General features: G+C 39.0%; 1 protein-coding gene across 13 annotated transcripts in view; it reads left to right on the forward strand.

Moving 5' to 3' along the window:
• The window catches only part of CTNND2 (catenin delta 2), a 1,164,839-nt gene that overhangs the window by 1,028,585 nt on the left and 112,285 nt on the right, over positions 1-23,969 (forward strand). For all 13 annotated transcript variants that reach the window (XM_037893329.2, XM_037893327.2, XM_037893326.2 and 10 more), the window contains 3 exons: positions 758-875; positions 5,030-5,215; positions 20,789-20,962. In XM_037893329.2, coding sequence (XP_037749257.1) covers positions 758-875; positions 5,030-5,215; positions 20,789-20,962 — 478 coding nt within the window. The remainder of the gene's footprint in view (positions 1-757; positions 876-5,029; positions 5,216-20,788; positions 20,963-23,969) is intronic.

Here is a 23,969-nt window from a genome sequence, read left to right on the forward strand (position 1 = left end):
CAGAAGCCTTCAGGCACAAGCACAAAATAAACAAAAAAATATTATAATGAGTTGGTTTTAAATATCTCAATGTAGAACAATTTTTAGTGAACAAGATTGATGCAGTAATGTTCTCTCAAAATGAGAGACAGAGAGAAGCAAACACTTGTGCAAAATGAAAAATAAAAAGAGTAGATGAAAGCAACAGATTACCATTTCTGAGGAATACCAACTGTTTCACATTGCGCTTTGATAATATTTTTTATTCTAGGTTACACTATTCAGGAGGGTGAAGAGCCCACACTATTGAAGATGCTCTTTCCAACCCCAACAGATTTCTTAACACTTCTGAAAACCCTCTACACTTTTCAAAGTTTGAAAAAAAGGGTGTAGGGTTGAGGAGGAGGTTAAAAACATTTTCCTGAAAAAAATAAAATAAAATCTCACTCCTAAGAGAAAGGAACAATCCCTCCACAAATTCTAGTAGCCTTAGATTTTTTCAGTCCAGGAATGGTCCAGAATGTACCTAAGATCAGCATCCTTCCAGCTCTAAAATCATCTAAGATGACCAACTGTTTCTAATTTGTTCCCCTCTATGTTATGTTTCCTTACCTCTTTCACAACCATTCTCATTACTTGCTCATCTGAAACAATGATATAGGAAGTACAAGAGGAAAAAAACCTCTTTTAAATGAGTGTTAATGATGAGAATATTCTGCTACAGAAATCGAATGACAAAGTTGGGAAAACATTGACTCTCCTTACCGTTGTCTTGTAGGAATGTCAGCTCTGCTGGAGAGGAGGCCCGCAGAAGAATGAGGGAATGTGATGGACTTACTGATGCATTGCTATACGTGATTCAGTCTGCTCTTGGGAGCAGTGAAATTGATAGCAAGGTTTGTCATCTTTGTCTTTGTAGAAGTGGAAAAGCAAGGAATAAAAAAGGAGATTTAAAAATATATATGGGGATTGCACTGGGTACATGAGCAGGGCAGAATTTGGCCCTTAATCTCTTTGACTTTCTTTCTATTGAGCAGTGTTTCCATATACTGTATATGACTGCTCTGGAATTGTATTTGTATATGTACTGTATAGTGTGTTCTCTTTCTCTCTCTCTCTCTCCTCTTTTGTTAAATTATTAGGAAAAAATAAATGAAACTTTGGCTTGAGAAAGGCACCAATGCATGGAGCTCTGTGAAAACTTCCACATGCAGCTCTGCAAATTTATCTCTGAGGCGCTGTGCCATCTGTTTATGAGCTACCCTAACAGCTATGCAGTGGTTTTTATGAGGTGGACCGTGAGGAAGTACAGTGGTTGCCATTACAAATCAACATTTGCAAACAGATACTACACAGTTACCAGTTTTACTTCATATTCTAAATAGAAAGTGGAACTGTGGATACACCTATCTGATAAATATTTGTGAATGGTATTTTTTTTTAATACCAGCCACTGTAGGCTGGCACCAAAATACTAGGGCTGTCGATTAACTGCAGTTAACTCAAGCGATTAAATCAAAAATATTAATTGTGATTAATCACAGTTTTAATCTCACCATTAAACAATGCATCCGATGAAGTGAGCTGTAGCTCATGAAAGCTTATGCTCAAATAAATTGGTTAGTCTCTAAGGTGCCACAAGTACTCCTGTTCTTTTTTCGTTAAACAATAGAATACCAATTGCAATTGATTAAATATTTTTGGATATTTTTCTACATTTTCAAATATATTGATTTCAATTACAACACAGAATACAAAGTGTATAGTGCTCACGTTATATTACTATTTTTATTACAAATGTTTGCACTGTAAAAATGATAAACAAAAGAAATAGTATTTTCAATTCACCTCATACAAGTACTGTACTATAATCTCTTTATCATGAAAGTGCAACTTACAAATGTAGTTTTTGTTTTTGTTATATAACTGCACTCAAAAACAAAACAGTGTAAAACTTTAGAGCCTACAAGTCTGCTCAGTCCTACTTCTTGCTCAGCCAATTGCTCAGACAAACAAGTTTGTTTACATTTATAGGAGATAATGCTGCCCGCTTCTTAATTACAATGTTACCTGAAAGTGAGAACAAGCTTTTGCATGGCACTTTTGTAGCCAGTATTGCAAAGTATTTACATGCCAGATATGCTAAACATTCAAACGCCCCTTCATGCTTCAGCCACCATTCCAGAGGACATGCTTCCATGCTGACGACGCTCATTAAAAAAATAATGCGTTAATTAAATTTGTTACTGAATTCATTGTGGGAGAATTGTACATCTCTTGCTCTGTTTTACCCCCATTCTGCCATATATTTCATATTATAGCAATCTCAGCTGATGACCCAGCACATGTTGTTCATTTTAAGAACACTTTCACTGCAGATTTGACAAAAGGCAAAGAAGGTACCAATGTGAAATTTCTAAAGATAGATACAGCACTCGACCCAAGGTTTAAGAATCTCCCTTCTAAAATCTGAGAGGTATGAGGTATGGAGAATGCTTTCAGAAGTCTTAAAAGGGCAACACTCTGATTGAGAAACTACAGAACCCGAACCACCAAAAAAGAAAGTCAGCCTTCTGCTGGTAGCATCTGACGCAGATGGTGAAAATGAACTTGCATCGATCCACAGTGCTTTGGATTGTTATCGAGCAGAATCCATCATCAGCATGGACACATATCCTCTGGAATGGTGGTTGAAGCATGAAGGGACATAGGAATCTTTAGCGCATCTGGCATGTAAATATCTTGCGATGCTGGCTACAACAGTGCCATGTGAACACCTCTTCTCATTTTCAGGTGACACTGTAAACAAGAAGTGGGCAGCATTATCTCCTGCAAATGTGTGAGTGACTGGCTGAACAAGAATTAGGACTGAGTGGATGTGTAGGCTCTAAAGTTTTACATTGTTTTATTTTTGAATGCAGGGTTTTTTGTACATAATTCTACATTTGTAAGTTCAACTTTCATGATAAAGAGATTGCACTACAGTACTTGTAATGGGGGAACTGAAAAATACTATTTTTTGTTTTTTACAGTGCAAATATTTGTAATCAAAAATCAGTATAAAGTGAGCACTGTACACTTTGTATTCTGTGTTGTAACTGAAATCAATATATTTGAAAATGTAGAAAACATCCAAAAATATTTAAATAAATGGTATTGTATTATTGTTTAACAGCGCAATTAATCATGATTAATTTTTTAATTGCTTGACAGCCCTACAAAATACTTGTTTCATTTTATATGTACAGTAACTAGTAGATTAATACAGTTCTTCAGAGATGAAAGGTACTACTTAATAGTTCTACTTAATAATTAAAAGAACTCCAAATAATTGCCAATTAAAAAATCTGTGATTGTGAAATCAGTATTACGGGGAAGGGAAGTGTTTTAAATTCTGTGACATGTTATTGATTATTTCACATTTCAAGACAGTGGTTGCAAGCACTAACACAGAAATGCCAGTTGTATCTAACATTAGTTTCAAGTACATTTCACAGTTCATGCATGCTGTGAAGTGCTTGTAACTGTACCTTTTGGATTTTCAGATTGCTAATCTGAGCAAAGTGCGTGGACTTTTCCTATAGATTCAGTAGAGAAATATGGAATCTGTGAAAGAATCTATTCTCCATGCTATCTTGTATGCATGCTTGTGGTAATCTACAATCAATTTACCATTAGTAAACGTTTTTATGGACGTGATTAGTGAAGAAGCCCATCCACTAGCATCGAGAAAACCAGCAGCTGTGCAGTACCTGTGTAGTGCCGTTTTAATAATAAATAATATATCCACCAGAGCAATTGAAGTGGAGTCTTTCCTTCCAAAGGCCACTAAGCAGGAGTAGAGCCATTCTGTATCCTATATTACCAGCCAAAGGATGACAGTAAATTCTGCAGTCCTAGAGCCTACCTATTAGTAAAGTAAGGTCCAGGGGACCTGCAGAACTTCAGCCCCACTCCTGCCCCCAAACCTCCATGTATGACAGTGCGTAACAAACCCCCATGGAACTGGGCCCCATGCTACTCAATTGGTATGCATCCTCTGCAAAGAACTGATTAAGAAAAGTACTGGTTATAGTCTACCGTTCAATAATGGCACAAAGTAGCCGCTAGTAGTACTAATTGTATCCCTACTTACACTGTTTATACCACCCCCCATGTACACCTCCATGGAGGTGGAGCCAAGATTTAGGATTTTGTATGTACTGATTTATTTAAAGAGCATTTCAGTTTTCCTTTGAAAGGTAAGCAGGTTAACCACGTTTTCAGTCCCCCAAGAAATGAAGGACATATTTTTCTTACTAGACATTGGCAAACCAAATTAGAGAAAATAAGAACTAGCCTTCAACCAAAGTCCAAATCAAATTTGTTTTTGAGATTTTAAGTTCTGTTAAATTTTCCCCATCATTTTTTTCCTATAATGGGCCCCACTCCACTTCCAGGTTCCAACTAGGATCATACACAGAAAGGCCAAAATACCGAGAGAGGGGGGCTATTCCTAAGGTATTTTCAACTTGAATGGAATCAGGAAAAACTTTGCAGACTCCAGTGGGGTAGATCGTTTATAAGCATATTAAATTATGGGTACTCTTGCAAACAAAAACTCAGAACCACTTAAGGTTTTCTCACTCCTGCTTCGTATAGAATTGACACAAGAAATAAATGCTGTGAGAAATAATAGCATCATTTCTCTTTTTACTAGGTGGGGCTGTAATCAGTGTGCGTTCTGTGCTTGTGTGGATCTTGTTTGCCATATTTTTGCCTCTGCTACTCTCTCATGTTGAATTCAGCATGAAATTCAGAACCACAGTAACAATGTCGTTTTAAAACATTATCCAGAGCTCTATTCCTCACTAAAAAGAGGCTTTATGATCCTGCCAAGTTTTCTAAACCTTTCGAACAGTGATTGTCTAGGGAGTGCTTAGAAACAAACAGAAAAGAATATCTTTGTACAAATGTATGTGCAAAGATGGATTACGTTCCTCCATTCAATATACACATCTAAAAAAGGAGAGGTTTTTTAGCCCTTTTCTCTTTTTCTCCTCCTTTTTAGACCGTTGAAAACTGTGTATGCATTTTGAGGAACCTCTCATACAGGCTTGCTGCAGAAACGTCTCAGGGACAGCAGATGGGAACAGACGAACTCGATGGGTTACTGTGTGGTGATGCTAATGGCAAAGATACAGAGAGTTCAGGTTGTTGGGGCAAGAAGAAGAAGAAAAAGAAATCCCAAGATCAGGTAATGGAAGTTACTTTCAGCAATGAGAATAAGTGCCTATCAGTGAGATAGGCAGAGTTAATATATTATGTTTGTGTGCATGTGATAAAAAATGCGTAGCAGGATCACCTTAATAATTATAAATTGCTTGGTAATTAATGGTAAGCTATTTATAATTAAGGGTGAAAACTCCTAAAATACAAACATAATTTTTGCTCACTTTATGCCCCCTTTGCATTGCTTGTGTAAAGGGGCCATAGTGCCAATTAAAATCAGGCCCATATGTGTTTATTTGCTTGGATGTCCTGTAGGTCGTAGTTCTGCACTGAAGAAAAGATTCTAGTCAGAGACATTCATTTATTCCACAATTTCCAAAAAGGACTGCAGCACAACTATCACAAAACAGTTCTTCCAAGATCTAACTGCATTTGGCTAAACAGAATTTGTACCAGTATCTGTAATAGTACTACCAAACAGCTTCCAATGATTGTATAATTGCTTCTGTTTTCACATAGTGGGATGTTGAAAGAGTTGCTGAAGCGGACAGCAGGAACTAGAGAGGCAGGCAGAACACATCGTTTTCTGCCATTCCCAACCCTAAAACTTTTAGCTGAGGGCGAGGATTGACTCCATAACTTTATAGTATTGTCTCTGAGTGTACAAGGCTTTTCTTAAGAGAGAATTTGTCCATTTGATTATAGTATTCCATCTGTATTTATGTGAGCTAAAATGAGTTATGATTCAGGAATAAATGGTCAGCATTGTCCATAAGTGTCATGATTACAAGGGTAATTGCCTTTCTGTCTGCTTTATGGACTCTCTGAGTGCTCCCCACCAGGTGTCAAGTCTTTTCCCTTCACCTATCCTGGGATGGAATCATACAATTCTCCCACTCCTAGCCCAGGGCCTGGCCACAGTACACCATGTATCAACTGTTCTGATCCTGCAGGTCCAACCAAGTTTGGGCACCTGTAGTTCTTCCCTTCAGGAGTCTGTGACCAATTATGTACAGTGATCACACAGCCTTCTTAAAACAAAAGTCGTGTGTATTTTATTTGTAAAGACAAAGCTTTTAGAGAAAAGGGATTTTAAAACAACAAACAGCATACACACGTCTATCTTATCTAAAGACATACCATCTTCAGGTGGTAACCTGGGCATTGCTAACTTCTTCAGATACCTTCAGGGAGGTGCTGAGTCTCAATCTGGTTCCCCACAACAACTACCACCCCTCTGTTGAAAGAGAGCCCCTTTTAAACCATGCTATAGTTCCCTTGTTCTGCTGTGTTCCCAGGCTTTCTCTCTTCTGATCAAAACCCATCCTTCAGGCTCAGCAGAAGATGGAACCAGAGTCTCCAGAGACAATGGTTCTGACATTGTAGCTTAGCAACTCTCATGTGTTTGCTCAGGGGAGGCTTATCTTGAGCTGTTTGTTTCCTTCCTGCCTGTTTTTTCCAGACAAACTCCTGTTGAGTTAATTCAGTATGTTCATAAATTACCACAGGGCAGTTCCAAATATGTCACAATGAAGATTTAGCTATTGGAAGTAGTTGAGCATTGACATACTTGCACTGTCTGCTGAAAGATTACCTCTAGATGTTGAGAGAAAACCAAAAAGTATTGTGACTAAGAAGGGGAACAAATGGAAAAGATTCTCGAGCTCATATTTCAGTGTAGCTAGCAAACATCTGTAGACTGTGAAATTTAACTCAAGTAGTTCAACTTGCCCAAATATTTAAGTTGCTCCATTTTATTTTTTAGCTAAGTTACATTTTAAATGTATTTGTTATCTCCGACTTTTGTTCTTTACTGTATTTCACTGAGAAGTAGATTACAACTCAAGGTTTGAGCATTAGCTTGCTAAACCCAGGGTTGTGAGTTCAATCCTTGAGGGGATTGCCCCTTAGGGATCTGGGGCAAAAATTGGGGATTGGTCCTGCTTTGAGCAGGGGGTTGGACTAGATGATCTCCTGAGGTCCCTTCCAACCCTGATAGCCTAAGTCTGAGAAGGGATGGCAGAATACTGTTACCATGAAGGCCTTTGTAATATTACTATTGCTTAGTGTTACTATTGGGTAGTGGAATGTGAAGTTTTTAATGATGGCAGAAGGGAACTTTTTCCACTTCTCTTCAGAATTGTTTTCCCGTACAACCATTTATTTATGTTTCAAAAGGATCTTTGTAGAACAGTGCACCATTGACTATACCTGAGGTTATACAAGTAAATGATCTAGAGGTATAGAAAATATACTTGCGAATATAAAGGTAAATTGTATTAATGGGAAATAACTACAGGGATATTAACAGTCTAAATTGCTATTGTTTAATGAGTCAAGTTTGGAGTAAAATACAAGCCTTGAAAAACATATTAAAAACAAAGTTAAACTACTGGTAAGATTCTAATTTCACCCATGCTGATGTAATTAAATATTCCAATAGTCAAACAGCTTTTATTTTGTATTGACTTTTGCCAGGGATTTTATATGCTACAATATAATGAAAGAAAGGGTTACAAAATGACAAAGGAAAAATAGTTGCATTATGTCATATACATTTTACAGCTGCCTCATATTCCACCTAGACTAAACTCATCATCCTTGTTCCTAACCTTTGACAGCGTCGCTATATTAGGTGAAGTCTTATTGCGCTTGCACTGCTAAGATTCCTGAACTATCTAAACACAGTAATTAAGGATGCAATGAAAAGCCTGGATTCTGAAGTTTCTGGCACTAGAAGGTTTACACAAACCCTCTATCGTTTTAACAAGAGTTTGTACATTTAGTTTCCTTTAATTTTCATTATTTTAAAAGAAGAAAAACTCTGAATCCTTGTCAGATCCTGTGACAGAGTGCTAGCAGTAGCTCCCTGATCACTGAGGTTGCTGCAGCACAGAGAAGACGGTAGGTTTAATTGGAATCAGTCATCCTGTTGCTGGTGGGGGTTACTGACACTGGTTGGCAATTGTTGAGCTACTGAGGCAACTGAGTCGATAACGGGGAGGATATATAATTGGGAGGAACAGGAAGTAAAGCGGGAGCTCCAAGGGTGAGCTGACTGAAATAGTGAAGCTGTGTGAATGGCCTCCTTCTGTACACCTGTGCTATGTCCTGTCCTGTTTAGAAACAGGATTAAAGGTGTGACTGAGAGACCACAAAAACAGGCTAGGCATTGCTGCTCACTGGGTAACTGAAGAGGTGCCCTGTGACATGCCCTGGGATTGTAACTCTCTCAGTCGAGAGACGGTGGCTTGAGAGGTGACCTGTATGAGAGCTGGAAGATCCAGACATAATGGAGGAGATGCTGCGCTGGTAGTGGAGCAACAAAAAGAGATAGAGAAGACCTAGCAGGCAGAGAGGCAAATGCTTCTGGGTTGGCAGGTAGAGCAGGAATGAGCATTGCAGGACTTTATCCAAGAGCAGTCTCAGTTACAGCAGCAGCTCCTGCACTGGTTGGTGAGTTCCTATGAGGGAACTGGAAATTGGACAGTGGGCCTGAGGCTATGTAAGAAGGCCCCAGGGATGATCCTGGTGCCTTTTTGTTAACTTCTGAGTGGGTAGCTATCTGTGCTGGATGGGACACGGGTACTTTGGCACTATGACTTGCCTGACCGGCGAGGCTCAGGTGGCCTATGAGTACCACACCAAAGACTATGCCATGCTGAAGGCTGCTATTCTGGACAGGATGGGCCTGTCAATGAAGAAATAGTGTCACAAATTTAGAGCTGCCAGATGGAACTGCAGGATCATCCCTATGCTTTTGTGCAAAAATTATCTGACTGGACCAATCTGTGGTTGAAGCCAGATAAACAGGACACAGGGCCCATAATACTCAATTAGTCTTGAGCAGTTTACACAGAGCCTCCCCAAGGCTGCAAGAGTTTGGGTTCAAAGCCATCAGCCAGAATTGCTAGAGGACACTGTAAAATTAACAGAGGAGTATGTGGAAGCAGCTCTTCCATGAAAAGAGCTCCATCCCCCTACATCAAGGGAGGGGGGAAAGACTGTTGAGGAATCCCATTAAGCGAAGCCCGGAAAGGAAATACAAGAGGCAAACAAGAGTGCCCCTAGCACTAACTCAGTGGTTTGTTACCAATGTGGTAGCAAAGGATATACAAAAACGAAGACTGACCATACATAGACTATGGGTTTGTAGAGTTCTGTGGGTGCACTGGTGTAAAAGGCGGGCCTGAGATAAAGACAATTCCCATCAAAGTAGGCTGGAGAACCACAAAGGGCATGGTAGATTTGACAGCCGCATGCTGCCTCATACAGAGTACATTGGTTAGATTGCCGTGGCAACAGAAGGGGGTGATGATAGCAATCCACTGTGTACATGGGGAAAAGAAGACTTACTCTGTGGCAGCTGGAAATAGAAGGAAAGTTTAAGTGTTAGAGAGTGGATGTGGTAAAGTCGTTGCCCTATGCAGTGATAATAGGAACTGACTAGACTCTTATTTCCCTTATGTAAAAAGAGCAGAGGACACAGAGAGAGACCCCAATGATGAGGTCCACGTAAAGAAATCTTGATGGCAGGTTCTCCGGGTAACTCTCCAGGGGCACTGTTTAATGACCCTAGACATATCACAACTGCAGAGAGAATTGAGATCTTGGAGTGAGGAAGAAATACTTGAGAAGGAGGCAACAGATCCAGGAGTGATAGATCAAAAACATCTAGTGGAGAAGGACGGCAGAAGGTCCTCTGACTCACCGGAGGAGCAAGCCATGGGCAAAGCCTTGGAAGAAAGACCTACTGAGGAGTGAGACAAGAGTCCTGATAATGAGACCTTGGCGGGTGAACCCAAATAGTCTCAAGCCTATGGCAAGAGAAGTCAGGGGATGAGAGGTATCACGATATTGAGGCTCTGAAAGGACAACTTACTCAAGTAGATACAAGCCAGGAGCAAAAGAAGCTAGAGGAGAGGGCCATGGAATGTGATTGCTGTGATGACCTGTGGGCTGAGATGGAACTGTGGGAGAAATTTCCACCCTCTGAGTGTACGTTTGTGAATAGAAGGCAGGAGACCCTCACTGATAGCCCACGGAAGGCCAGTCTGAAAGGGGCCAGGAAGTCCTAGTAGTACCCCAAATCCATAAAAAGGATAGGGCTTGGGTGCTGAAGAAGACCTCCCATGGAGGCAAGGAAAGGTCTCAATTGAAATAAGGGTGGAGGTATGTGAGGTTCCTGCGGCACAGAGAAGGCTGCAGGCGTAATTGGAATAAATCAACCTGTTGCTGGTGAGGATTACTGACACGAGGTGGCAATAGTTGGGCTAATGAGGCAGCTGGCTACATAACAGGGAGGATATATAATTGGGAGGAACAGGAAGTAAAGAGGGCACTCAGAGTGAGCTGGGTGAAGGAGAAAATCTGTGTGAAGGACCTCCTGCTGGGTACCTTTCCTCTGTCTTTTCCTTATTAAAAACAGAGGATTAAAGGTACATTTGGTGGGAAAGAAACAGACTATGTGTGTTTGTGCCTGAGACACCACAAAAACAGTTTAGGCAGTGCTAGCTGAAGGTGCACCCTGTCACAGACCCTAACTGAAATTTTATTAGGTTTAATTTCAAGGGACGCCATGTGGTTCAGCTTGAACACTAGATCTGCAGAGATCTCACTAGAAAACTCACAAGACACAAGGTTCTTTAAGGATACTTCAGAACACATTAAAAATGCTTAGAGGCCCAAAGACATTCAGTGCATGACCTGCATTAAAAGGCATGGTTCAAAAAACTTCAACTGACCCATGCCTTGTGAATCATTGACACAATAGCCTGGAGCAGCTCCTAAAGAAATATTATAGTCTGCTGCATTGATTACTATTTGGGATATGATTAAATATGTCATTAGGAGATTGCATATCTCAGAAGATATGTGGTGGGAATTTCAAAACCACCAAAGTGACTTAGGAACACAAGTCTGAGTGAAAATGTATAGGATTTGTATTCCTAAATCACCTTAGCAATTTTGGAAATCCCACACACGGTGTGATTCACTATCTCTTTTGTACATACGTTCATTAGAAAGCATGTCAGTGTTTTTTCAGTAGGACTTTTGTTATACATGTGTCATACAGATTTGTAACACCTATGTATTTCCTGAATTAATGGGATCACAGAGGGGTACAACCCCATCAACCACAATGTACTTGTGCCCACTCACGTCACCAGTGAATTTGACACATGTTCTATAAAAGTGCATTTCTAATCAGTGTCATTTTTAAGTTAAGAAATAAAGGAATAACTGTAAACTGCAACTATGTGTTTTGATTTTTTTCATGACACATCCTACCTAATTCACAGCACCCCGTAGCCTACATAGTTTTCAAGATAGACTAGGTTATATCAAGGCAACATTATAAGTCAGATCAAAGAACTGACTGCAAGCTAGGGAGAAGTTACATATATATTGAATTAGAATGCAACATTCAACTCCTAAACTAGGAATTCGTGGCTGACCCTTCATTCATACAGACCCCCCAGAAGTCTATTATTTTTTTTCTGTATTTATCATATATAATACTGTTCATCCAGAAGAATCTCAAATACTTTACAGACAGAAACAGATCCTCGGGTGTTGTAAATTGGTGAAGCTACGTTGATTTTAATGCATTTAGAAAACATTGATTGCAGTGAAGCTCTGCCGATTTAGAACAGCTGAGGTTTTGGCCTGCTGTATAAATATAAAAAAAGCATTCATATCATCCACTGTTGAGATGTAGACTCCATTTTGTACCTTCAACAGTATGCAGAAAGGTTTAGGAAAATAAATTACACGGATTAGAATATGGATGGGATAGAAGGTCTAGCACCGCTATTCTTGTGAAAATACTAAGCAGTCAGGACCTCAGTTTTATATTGTATCACTTTTTCTGAATCATAGTTCCACTGACACTGGCCACTGTCACCATGCTGGGATATTGGTCATTACTGAGTCAAAAAGGAGAGTGCCTCCTGCTAAATCACAAGCATGGCTTTACGTCCGTTTTTACAAATTGATTCCCATGTGATGTCCTGGGCAACCTTTTTTTCCATCCCGGGGAAGAGTGATTTGTAAATTTTATGATAATAGAATTCTTCAACACTAGAGCAAAGCTTTAGAGAAGCCCATGGGTGAACTAATGATCTCCTCACATGAATTGATGAATGTTTCATTTAGTGTGTAGAACAAGACCTTTGATACTTACCTTTACCCTCCTAACCCTTTAGTGAATTTAAATATGGTGACAGATATGTCTTGGAAAGGATAATATTAGAGCACAATAATAGTGTTTGGGTATGTGTGTCTCACAGTGTCCCTAATTTGTAAACCTGTTTATTTGTATTGCTATCTTTGCCTATTCCATTTATTGATGAATCTCTAAACAATAAATAAAATTCTATGAACATTTTCTCCTCTGTTAAGATTGTATCATCTTGTTCCTGCATTTCACACTAGCACAAACAACGTTGCAGCATTGATTACCATTACATTCTTTTCAGAATTCTTTATACCATACCTGTTCCCTCTAAATCTTCTTTTTTTCTTCAGGCGCACAGAGTTAATCTAACTCTTTTGGCTGGATCCCTTAATACCTATATTATTCTGCTTGCCCTCAGATATACTTTTTCTATTTCTATAATCATTCATTATCAGCACACAGCAGGGCGAAGGCCTCTGCGGAACTGCTCTTGTCCATCAAACTGAAGTGTTTAATATCCTTTTTATAAAAATAAAATTATACTCACTAGACTGTTATACAGTGAGAGAATAGATTATACTTGCTTCAGCACTTAGATAGGCACTTAGGCGATAGGCACCCTGAAATACCTTAGATAGATTGGTATTTAATATTTCTAATAATGTGTCACAACTTTTTTCTGCTTTTAACCTTGACAACACTCCTTACCCTGGCATTAAATACCTATTCTCAGAATCTCACGTGTCGTTCCATCCTTTTGGCAAAGCAAGAGTAGGGAGGACAGAGTGAGCCTCATGCAGCACTCATTAATACCATTCCATAATCCCCTTGACCGCTGTTGACTGTACCAAACATGTCTTAACATGTCATTGATTTAAATAGAATGTTAGTGGATGACAGCAGATGTGATAGAGAACTATAAGCAAGCGTGTTAATCAGCTTGGTAAATTTCTTTCCATACACCCTCCTACACTAACCGTCTGAGCTGTTTTGGAAAGTGAGAGATCTTACCTACTAGGGGACTGTATAAAACCTAATTTTTACCTGTTGACAGGGCTAACACTATCCCAAGCTCAAAGTACATTTTACAGCAATTTTTAATCCCAATTACTTTACAAAAAAATAAAGGTGACAGCTCAGCTATATCCTCCCTGTCAGTCTTGTTATAGAATCGTAGAACTGGAAGGGACCTCGAGAGGTCACCTAGTCCAGTCCCCTGCACTCATTCCAAGACTAAGTGTTATCTAGACCATCCTTGACAGGTGTTTGTCTAACCTTACGTAATATGGTGGTTCTCAACCAGGGGTACGTGTACCCTTGGGGGTACACAGAGGTTTTCCAGGTTGCCTAGTTTTACAACAGGGTACATAAAAAGCACTAACGAAGTCAGTTCAAACGAAAATTTCATACAGACAATGACTTCTTTATACTGCTCTATATACTATACACTGAAATGTAACTACAATATTTACATCCAATTGGTTTATTTTATAAAAAGATGGTAAAAATGAGAGAGTAAGCGATTTTTCAGTAATAGTGTATTTTTATGTCTGATTTTGTAAGCAAGTAGTTTTGAAGTGAGGTGAAACTTAGAATCCTGGATGTGCCCAGCCTCATTCATATCCTACTTTATGTACATTCTCCACAGTGCCACAGAAGAATTCTCTAATTTGTCCCCTCAGCCCTACACCCTCACCCAGCATACACAATAGCTCCATTTTTATATATATAATTCATTAACAATAATCTGTTTAAACTTTTTTCTGCATGGTTTGATTTTTTTTTTTTACTATGCCTTTTTTCATCTGTTTTCAATTGCAATAATCCAGCCTCCAACTACAGTAATGCTCTGTCCTTTATACTAGAACATGTACTTCCCAGGTGTTCCTGTTCTGAGCTACTTCGTCTCTCTGAATGTATCAATAAAGCTTTTAAGCTCCTAACTATTTTATAATATGGTTCTGTAGATAATCCTAGCTGTTGATGTATTCAGGCAAGTTTACACAGAACAGCTTGGGGAGGGAGCAAAGGAGAAGGAGGACAATCTCCCTCATAACTTTTGAGTGAGTGAGTGCTCTAACCATTGGGGCTAAGGAATATTCATATGTGGGGCTCCCTCAATCTGTCCTGTTAAAGCTGTTACACTCTGGATAAATAATTAAAGATTAATTGGTGCAGTGGGTTTGGATCCTGGGCTTCCCACATCCCATGTGGGACGTGAGTTTATAACCACCAGGCTATAGACTTATTCGCATCCTTGTGCACTCTTGCTCTCTCAGTCCAAATTACTCTTTAAGGGAGAGAGAACACACACTCCTCTCATTGGTGGCTCCTTGCCCAGTATGCTGGTATTTATGAATCATGGTCTAAGGTGCCTGTCTCTCCCCACTCATTGTACAGGAACTTGGGTGCCTAACTCATGCTTGTGAATCCCAGTGATTTTCTAGGTGTCTAAACGTTGGGAATTGTGATTCTGAGCATTATACCCCGTAACTCCTTTTGTGCATTCAGGCCCTAATCCCTTGAACCCACGATATTTTATAACCTGTGAAACCTGAAAGAAAATAACATCAAACAATAGAGCACAATATAAATACAGTAATTACTCAGCAACCTTATCTTCTCATCAGACAGAGTTGGCATGAACTGTAGATTGTTTCTAATGGACTGTTCACATGAGAATGTTCATTCCTTTCTGAAAAATTCTTGAATCCAAACCCACATTATGTCTCTTCAGGCTCCAATTAATTACTTGGATCTTATAAAAGGCCTTAGTGATTTAATTCTCCACTAACATGATGGTTTCCTTTCCCTCTTTTCCGCATGATTGTGATTCACATTTAAATATATACTTGTTGAGGAAGGATAAAAGCTAAAGGCAATTTTATAAAAATAACTGCTATGTTCAAACAGTGCTAAAATTCACAGTTGATAACAGAAATACTGGAAATTGGCAATAGTCCAAAAAAATCAGTTTCAATTATGGATGAGGCTGAATTCATAGCTTTATGTGTTTTTAAAAAATTAAAGACATGGATAATTTTGGGGCATTTACTTTTCCTCTCTTGTGATTAAAAACAATTTTGACTAATTTAGTAGATATATTTGATCTCAGTAGGAGTATGTAAAACTTCGTAAGGAAAAGAACAGCTTTGAAAACTATAACATAAAATATGCCTTTCTTTTTATGGTGCTTTTAAAAACTGATTGGGTATTGTTATTCATTAATACCATCAGTTGTTTATACCAGTTGCAGCTTATTCTCAACCTAGAGATCATACAGAATTAGTGTTGCTTTATCTTTTTTTAAAAAATGAGCAAAACAAAGACACATTTCATTTCAACTTCTTACTTACAGAAGTTTCTCCAAACAGCTGTCAGCTTAATTCAGAATCACTACCTCTACTTTGATAAAAAGAACCAGCACTGGGCTCAGTCCTAATTTCCCTTAAATCTTTACCAAAACTTTACCAAAGCTGGAGTATGATCCAGTTTACAGTCTGCCGCAGAATCCCAATAACCAGCAAAATCAAATCTGCTGAAGATTCACAACAGCACAGCCAGCCAAACTCTTGGTATCATTTTTTGAAAAATTAAAAACAAAACTTTAATTTAATAAAAACTGCAATAAAGATACGTGAGATTAACTTCTGCTTGCATCACCAAGCATTGCTATTATTCTTTCCTCCACAATTCTTTCTTACATTCCCCTCTGTGGTCCTTATTTATGGTCACCTGCTACTCAGTTAACACCCATCAAACTACAGAACCATAGAGTTCAACATCAGATCACTGCACTGTAGCCATTAACTTCTCCACATCACATCTTGTCACTTTTCAGATGGAACCAAATATCCCTGATTGTGATAATTATCCCACTTACAGTAGCATGATCTCTGTAGCCACCCTATTCATTCTTCCAGGTCTAGAGGGAACAAAATAAATATGACAAGAAGTGATTAAGAAAAATAATGGTAAAAACAAGGTAGCTGCAAATAATACACATTATACTCTACTTACACTTGTTATACCACCAATCACACACACGCATTTGGCACGGCTTCATTTATCTTTTCCGTTCCTTACTAAGGAAAGATGTACCAGATTTTGATCTCATTTACACTGGTTTTAAACTTTTCTTACTCCTGTTTTACTGTTATTTATGATTACCAGTGTGACATCAGACTCAGTCCCGGAATCTTTATTTTGATTACAAGTGGCACTTTTGAAATGAGACTGACCTTCTATTTTACCTTCTGTCAGGAGCCTTGAGCTATAACAGCAACATTTCAAGTTAAATACCATTACCAGTAGCCTGACACTTCATGCTTTTGCATGCTAGATGGATAGGTTGTAAATCCTACTACTCTAGGGAGGTTAGCTACTACTTCAAGAAAACTTCAAGAAAAGCTTCATCTTTGCTGGCTAAGGAATCCAATAAAACCATGTTTAAACAGCATTCCTAAGACAGCGTGGATAGGGTTTCCCAAAGGAAAAAATATTTTGAGGACTTGTGGAATGGGCCAGCATTGTCAAGTTCTCTGTATGATGATTCATCAGCAGTCCAACTTATCAGAGAGGGCTGTGCCCATTCATGTGGTCCTGCCAGTGTGTAATGTTGCTGAGAGCAGTCAGATGCTATGGTGATGAGTCCCAGGTACAGACACAGATAGATAAATACATGCAGACTATTACTGGGTTGAGTCATTAGTCTGAGCTCAGTATGAAAGATTCAAATAAAAGTATGCATTACCTTAAAGATCTGCTATTAAGGATATTAATATTCGTTTGTGACTCTCCTTACCTCAGCAGAGGGCATTGTGCCTGCTGTTCGTTAGTCATGAATGTCCTAATCTTAGCAGGCCTTTGAGTTACTTCTGAGATGGAAGGAAAAGCAACAATGCACAAAATTCTTGCTTAACTTAAAGGAAATCTCTCTTAAACTCATGAAGCTCAAGACCCTACAAGCAGCTGGCCAACAAAAGTCATATCAATCAATCAGAACTACAGAAGTGTTTGAAATAGTCCAGATTTTTTGACTTTCAGAGGATGGTGTAGGGGCCATTTGTTTCACCTACCTATGAAGAGTTGAGATATTGAGGTATAGGCTGATGTGCAAGGGTGTTAGCTTTTGATTCATAGATTATAATGCTAGAAAGTACAACCATGATTATCTAGTCTGACCTCCTGTATAACAGGCTATAGGACGGCCGTGAATTAATTCCTGTTTGAGAATAAGCTGCTCTTTGGTAGATGGGGTGAGATGATTGAACAATGTATTTTGTTTGTAATTTTTAAGAACTGGCAGGTTGTTCAGAGACGGTGTATGGGCACTTTTTATAATTCTAAATATAAGAAAAAGAGTGGGGGGAAGAGAACCGTCCTTCGCTAAATGTGGTAATAGAGCAAGGGAAAGCTTACATAAAAACCTTTACAAATATTAAATACCATCTAGTATATAAAATTAGAATAATTCATCTCATGAGACTTAATAATAAACATTCTAGCTGGAATATCTTGAAAGCCAGACAACAAACTGCACTATGTGAAAGCCCACAAGCAGGGACTACATGGATCCATTAATGTGCATCCACATCAGTGCATTTTAGAAATCACACCCTATGTACAGCACATTATCTGACCATGTAGACAAGTCATAAGAATCTGGCCTGCTGTGGTTTTAGTAGTATGTTGCTGGTGAGCTCAAACAATTCTCCTAAAGAATTTTAACTCATAAGCTCACCAGTGGTAAATTAGGGATGTAAAACGCTGCATTTACCCACCTCTCCTTCAGTGAAGTTCTCATGATATTGTAATAAAGGTCTCCCACGCTCATTTCCCCTCTTAGTGAATGATAAAGTATGCACCGGGTGCTAGCAGAGAGCAGGGGTGAAAAATCAGATCTATTCATTTGGTTTTCCAAAAAAAAGAATGCATTCTCATAACCACCACCAAACAAGGAGGAATCGCCATTTGGCAAGACTGTATTAAGGAAGGATTTGTCCGCAGAAAACTATACCAATACAGTTAAAGAGGTACAACCTTCCTAGTGTGGACACAGTTATAGCGTATAAACATGCATATGCCTGTTTATAACTATGGGGGAATAAATTATACTGATATAAGCATCTCTATGGTGATATAACTGGGTCCACGCTAGGAATTGCACAGATATACTATTTCAGTAAAAAATGATATCCATGATCAACATTTATACCAGTAAAAAAACTGTGTGTACACCAAAGCTAACATATTTGCTACATTATAATTTGTTCCTGAGAAATATAATAAAAACCCAGTATATAAATTCGATAGCACAGTGTTCAATGTGTGTAATTTGAAATAGGATTGGGAGGGAAGGGGTGAAGACCTTGACCTGAATTTGGATTATATTTGTACCACAGTAAATCAGGAGTAACTCCCTTAAAGCAAATGTATTTACACCAGTGTAAAAACTGGTGGGAGGACAGAATTGGGCCTCTCATAAGAGGAATTTCCTACCCTTTTTTCTTTCAAAATACCTGAGACTTCAGGCAGTTTATTGCATTCCCAGAGGGGAAAAAAGTAGATTTTTATAAGAATTTTTATGAGCCTTCATGAAGCAATCCCTGGAAGGGCTGATTATTGTGTCCAAAGAGGGGGATTGAATTCTCTCACCAGCAGAGAAGTCAACCAACCTTTTCTTCAGTTTGAAAGCAGAATTTTAACAAGCCGATGTCACAAGCACATCGTGCTCCCTTTCATAGTGGCTGCATTCAGCAGGGTTTAGCTTCAACCCTTTTAAGGTGATTTTGCTACTGTTTCTGGACATTTGATACTGCTTCCAGTAGAGACGGCTTTTCCATTGATTATATGTTGTCTTTTTTTGTCCGATGCTTTGAGTTATATATCCTAGCAGCTGCTCTCACATAACTCTTTATGTGCATTATTGAAAGACCAGCTAACTTTGCATTTGTGTTTGTTCTTTTTTCATTTGCAAAACATAATGGTCAGCGGGTGTAAATTGGCATAGCTCCATTTAAGTCAATAGATCCATATCAATTTACATCAGCTGAGGATCTGGACCAATGCTCACCCGCTAACCAGGATGTGTAATTGCTGGGCCACTGAGTGATGGGGCCACGCATGCCATGCCCCTGTGGGTAAGAGGGATCTAGAGCTGCTGCTGCTTTCCTCTCCTTCTTCCCCCCCAGGGGAGGAAATGGGTTGATCAGGGTGTGAGGTCAGAGCCTGTTCCAATTGCTTTCTGCTACCATTGGATGAGTGGGATCAGGGCAGACTGATTCTCTGTATCCACCAGAGGCAGTGCTGATTAAGGAGGGTTGTTTCTGCCTGCTGCTGGTTCGTTTCTCTTTGTTTCAGCTTAAACAAATCATCACTCACACATCCAGACACATGCATTCTGTATATGCCACATATGTTTCAGAAAAAAATGTATTATAAATGTTTTAGAAAATGTTTTAAAGTGTTATTGAGATTCTCTTTTTGTACTCCTCTGCTTGTACAATGCACATTGAGAGAAACATATAAGTATTGCATTTCAAAATACTTTTAAAATTACCTAAAATAGCATTTCTGTGCATAAAAGTGTTTTGACTTTTAAGTCCCATATCCTAGGACCTTCTAGGTGTGAATCCTGTAAGTCGGACTGGAAAGAGGAGATCTCCTCTTTCCATTGGACTAAAGCTCCCATTTCTACTCCTGATGGCTTGTGAGATCTGTTCTTAGACCAGATACTGTATACTGCCCACACTGGGCATCAGGATGGGGTAATTTTGGAGGCAGAATTCTACATTGGTGAAGAAGGTTTTTGTGATGGGTAGATTTATAAAAGAAATCAGGGGCTGTTTGAAGCCCTTCAGAGTAGCTGCCCTCAGAGCTGAGTAGCAGCTTAAGTGCCACAAAGAGGCTAGAAGTAGCTGTGTGGTAGTGGAAAGCTATTCCGTAGCCACCTTACCCTCCTGGCCTATAAATGGTGGCGAGCCATTAATTATTAAATAAATTAATTTATTTTTTGAGTGTGATTCCCACTGGAAAGAAAGAGCACAAAGGATCAAGTCAAATATAAAAAGAAAATGCAAATTATTAAGGTACCTATTAAGATCTGTTGATACATGTATGTCCCAATAGATATTCACTCCCCTGAAAAAATTAAATTATGCATTGAAAGCTAATTGCTCTCATTATGCTAGTTAGGTAGAACACTCTTAGATTTTCACTAATGGTGAGGTCAAATACAATCAAAAAGCTATTTTATAAAGAGTACTGGGAGGGGAATTTGCCTCCATCAAGGATCTCAAACAGTATGTTAAAGGTGAAGGTGGTGGTTTTTGGCCATGGGCCTATATAAAAAATGTTGAGTATTGTTCTCTTTGATATTGGCATCCTTTGTGACATTTGGTTTCTGCTTTCCAACAGTGGGATGGAGTAGGACCTCTTCCAGACTGTGCAGAACCACCAAAAGGAATCCAGATGCTGTGGCACCCTTCAATAGTCAAACCCTACCTCACACTTCTCTCTGAGTGCTCAAATCCAGACACACTGGAAGGAGCAGCAGGTGCACTGCAGAACTTGGCTGCAGGAAGCTGGAAGGTATGGACTACTAAACTTTTTAAACTCTAAGAAGCCCACATGGATAACAACAAAGGTATTATAGATATAAGTGCAACTCTGAGGCGGGGAGAAAAGCCACACATTTCAGAAAACTATCTGGAAAAAGGAGTCAAATTTAAACTGCAGAATTTCATGTTTGTTATATTTATTGTCAATAATCCTATTTCCTAAGAAATCCCAGCACATAGCATTTATAATTGATTCATTAGACATTAATCTAGTTAAATATGAAAAATTACTACTGAAAACCCAATATCCAAAAGAATAAAAGCAGCGACACCACAAATCTATACAGTTAATGTCATGGAAAATGAATAAAAAATCTTACCAGTGACAATTGATTGAGACCACTTTGCAATGTCAAAGCAGAAACTGGTTGACTGCACTCTGGTTATGAGAAACTGAGAACATAGCAAGATATAATCATAGAGTCATAGAATCATAGAATATCAGGGTTGGAAGGGACCTCAGGAGGTCATTTAGTCCAACCCCCTGCTTAAAGCAGGATCAATCCCCAATTAAATCATCCCAGCCAGGGCTTTGTCAAGCCTGACCTTAAAAACTTCTAAGGAAGGAGATTCTACCACCTCCCTAGGTAACGCATTCCAGTGTTTCACCACCCTCCTACTGAAAAAGTTTTTCCTAATATCCAACCTAAACCTCCCCCACTGCAACTTGAGACCATTACTCCTTGTCCTGTCCTCTTCTACCACTGAGAATAGTCTAGAACCATCCTCTTTGGAACCACCTCTCAGGTAGTTGAAAGCAGCTATCAAATCCCCTCTCATTCTTCTCTTCTGCAGACTAAACAATCCCAGTTCCCTAATGAAGTGACACAAAGACAAGAACCCTAGCATCCACTTTTTTTCCCTTAAAAAAATCAATAAAGACACAAAACATTAAAATAACATTATGGTTAAGAGTAAAAACAAGGCAAGGAAATTCTGAATTCAGGCTATCTTACCAATGCGAACATATTGTTTGGACCTCCACTTTCGGGTATGTCTAACCAAAACATCAAAATTTTTGGTCTCTAAATATTTGCAATAATCTGATTAATAATTTTACCACCAGATCTTGAAAATATATTTAAATTTTAAATAAATGGATAAACATTTGTGATGGCATCCTGGCCTGAATTTTTTACCAATTTCTGTGGCATGCATTTTCTTGGTGATAACTTGATCTGATGGGATGAGAGTCCGGACCATCTCACATTGCTCCATTAGTACAACCCTGCCCTTATATTAATTAAGACCTCTCAGGTTGCACACAGAAATTGGGGAGCACAATATTCAAACTTGGGTGCTTTGAGGATACCCAGTTCAGTATTTAGGTGCTCAAAAGCCTATTTTAGGTGTGTAAGTGCCAATCTAATTTAGGCACCCACTTTGAGAATTGAGTCCTGGCACCAAAAACAGCTTTTTGCTGAACAGAACTGTGTTGGGAGTTGACTTAGAACATCCCATAGCTCTGCAGAGGTATATGGCTTTTAATTGCTCTGTTCCACCAGCCTTATAACATGCCATTGTCCATCACACTCAGCTATCTAGTGAAATGTGTAACAAAATGTCTGCCCTTTGACCTGATCCTGAATGGTCATCCACTGCACCCATAGAGTGACAATAATGAGGTGAACTGCCAATGGATACAGAAAATAAAATCCACTCCTCCAACCTAAAGCTGGTGATGGGGCTGCTACATAGCCACAGACCTACCATACTAGTTGGAAGAGCTGTGGCACTGGACCTGATGACCAGTCCTCATTATGGCCTTCCACATCAGCCTATATGGGGCTGACACAGAGGTAACATACATTTGGTTTTATTCATCTAGTACTTAGGGAGTGGGTGTGTGCAATAAAAAGAGAGGTCCTGGTGAGTTCCATTGAAAATGGTATCTTGGAAGAACTGTTTTGAACTTCACCATTATACCAGCTGAGATCTCAGGGAGAACTTGCTTGCTCTCTTACTGCTCCACTTTTCTACAGATTCACTTATTCCGTTATGAATGACACATAGAAGGCAAAATGAGTATATTTAATTTGGCATCTCATACTAGTCATACCTGTGAGGGGAATAACACTCCTTGGGGATTACATCAGCACTGAAGTTTCTGCCTCTTGACCTTTCTTTTCTGCTGCTGAAGTTCTCTGAAGATAAAACTACTGACATAACAGGAACCAAACTCTTAAAAGAAGAGGTTCTTCCTAGGTTCTTCCTATGGGAGGTTCCCATTTTTTGTGCGATTTCCTATGAGAAATTGTAATTAGGCACAAGGAGGGATGGAGTGGGAAATGATCTTATCTTGAGATTTGTTGGTCAGAGTTAGTCTAAAGTAAAATGAAAGAAACAAAAAAGAGGAAAGTCAGCTGTGCTAAAAACAAATGCTGCTGTCACTGTTATTGCCATTTGTATTATAATGATGCCCAAAGGTCCTCAGAGAGCATCAGGGTCTCAATTGTACAAACACATATGAAAGTTTATAGTCTAATTCATACACATGCATTATTTTTCAAGAACTGATTCACTCTTTTCCTTTCTCCATTTGTGCAATTGTCTAATCCTGTACTGTGACAGAGAAGGTACGGTCTTTAAAACAGGCCAGATGTTCCAAAATCCCATGAAGGGAGAGTGGAGAGATAAGAGAAAACCTAGAATAATTTTTAAAAGATAAAACTGTCGGGGGCGATTTAGATACTTATCTTCCATTGGTATTAATGGCCGATATGTGTCCAAATCCCCTAGTCTCCTTTGAAAATCTCAAATACAAAGTATAAGACTCACTCTGTAGCTCTGGTGATTATAGCCAAGCTGAAATCTATTTTGAAATACATAGGGCAATAGTCTTCCATTCCAGGGCATATATTTTCCCTTTCATATGTGCATATATGTCTGCTAAGGTTGGCCTCCATGTTTTGTGGTCAAAGACAAAGCTGAAAAATGTAGGATTGGGTCCACCATGACTCCAATCTCTTTGAATAATG

The sequence above is a fragment of the Chelonia mydas genome, chromosome 2, assembly GCF_015237465.2.
Source record: "Chelonia mydas isolate rCheMyd1 chromosome 2, rCheMyd1.pri.v2, whole genome shotgun sequence".
NCBI classification, from domain to species: Eukaryota; Metazoa; Chordata; order Testudines; family Cheloniidae; genus Chelonia; species Chelonia mydas.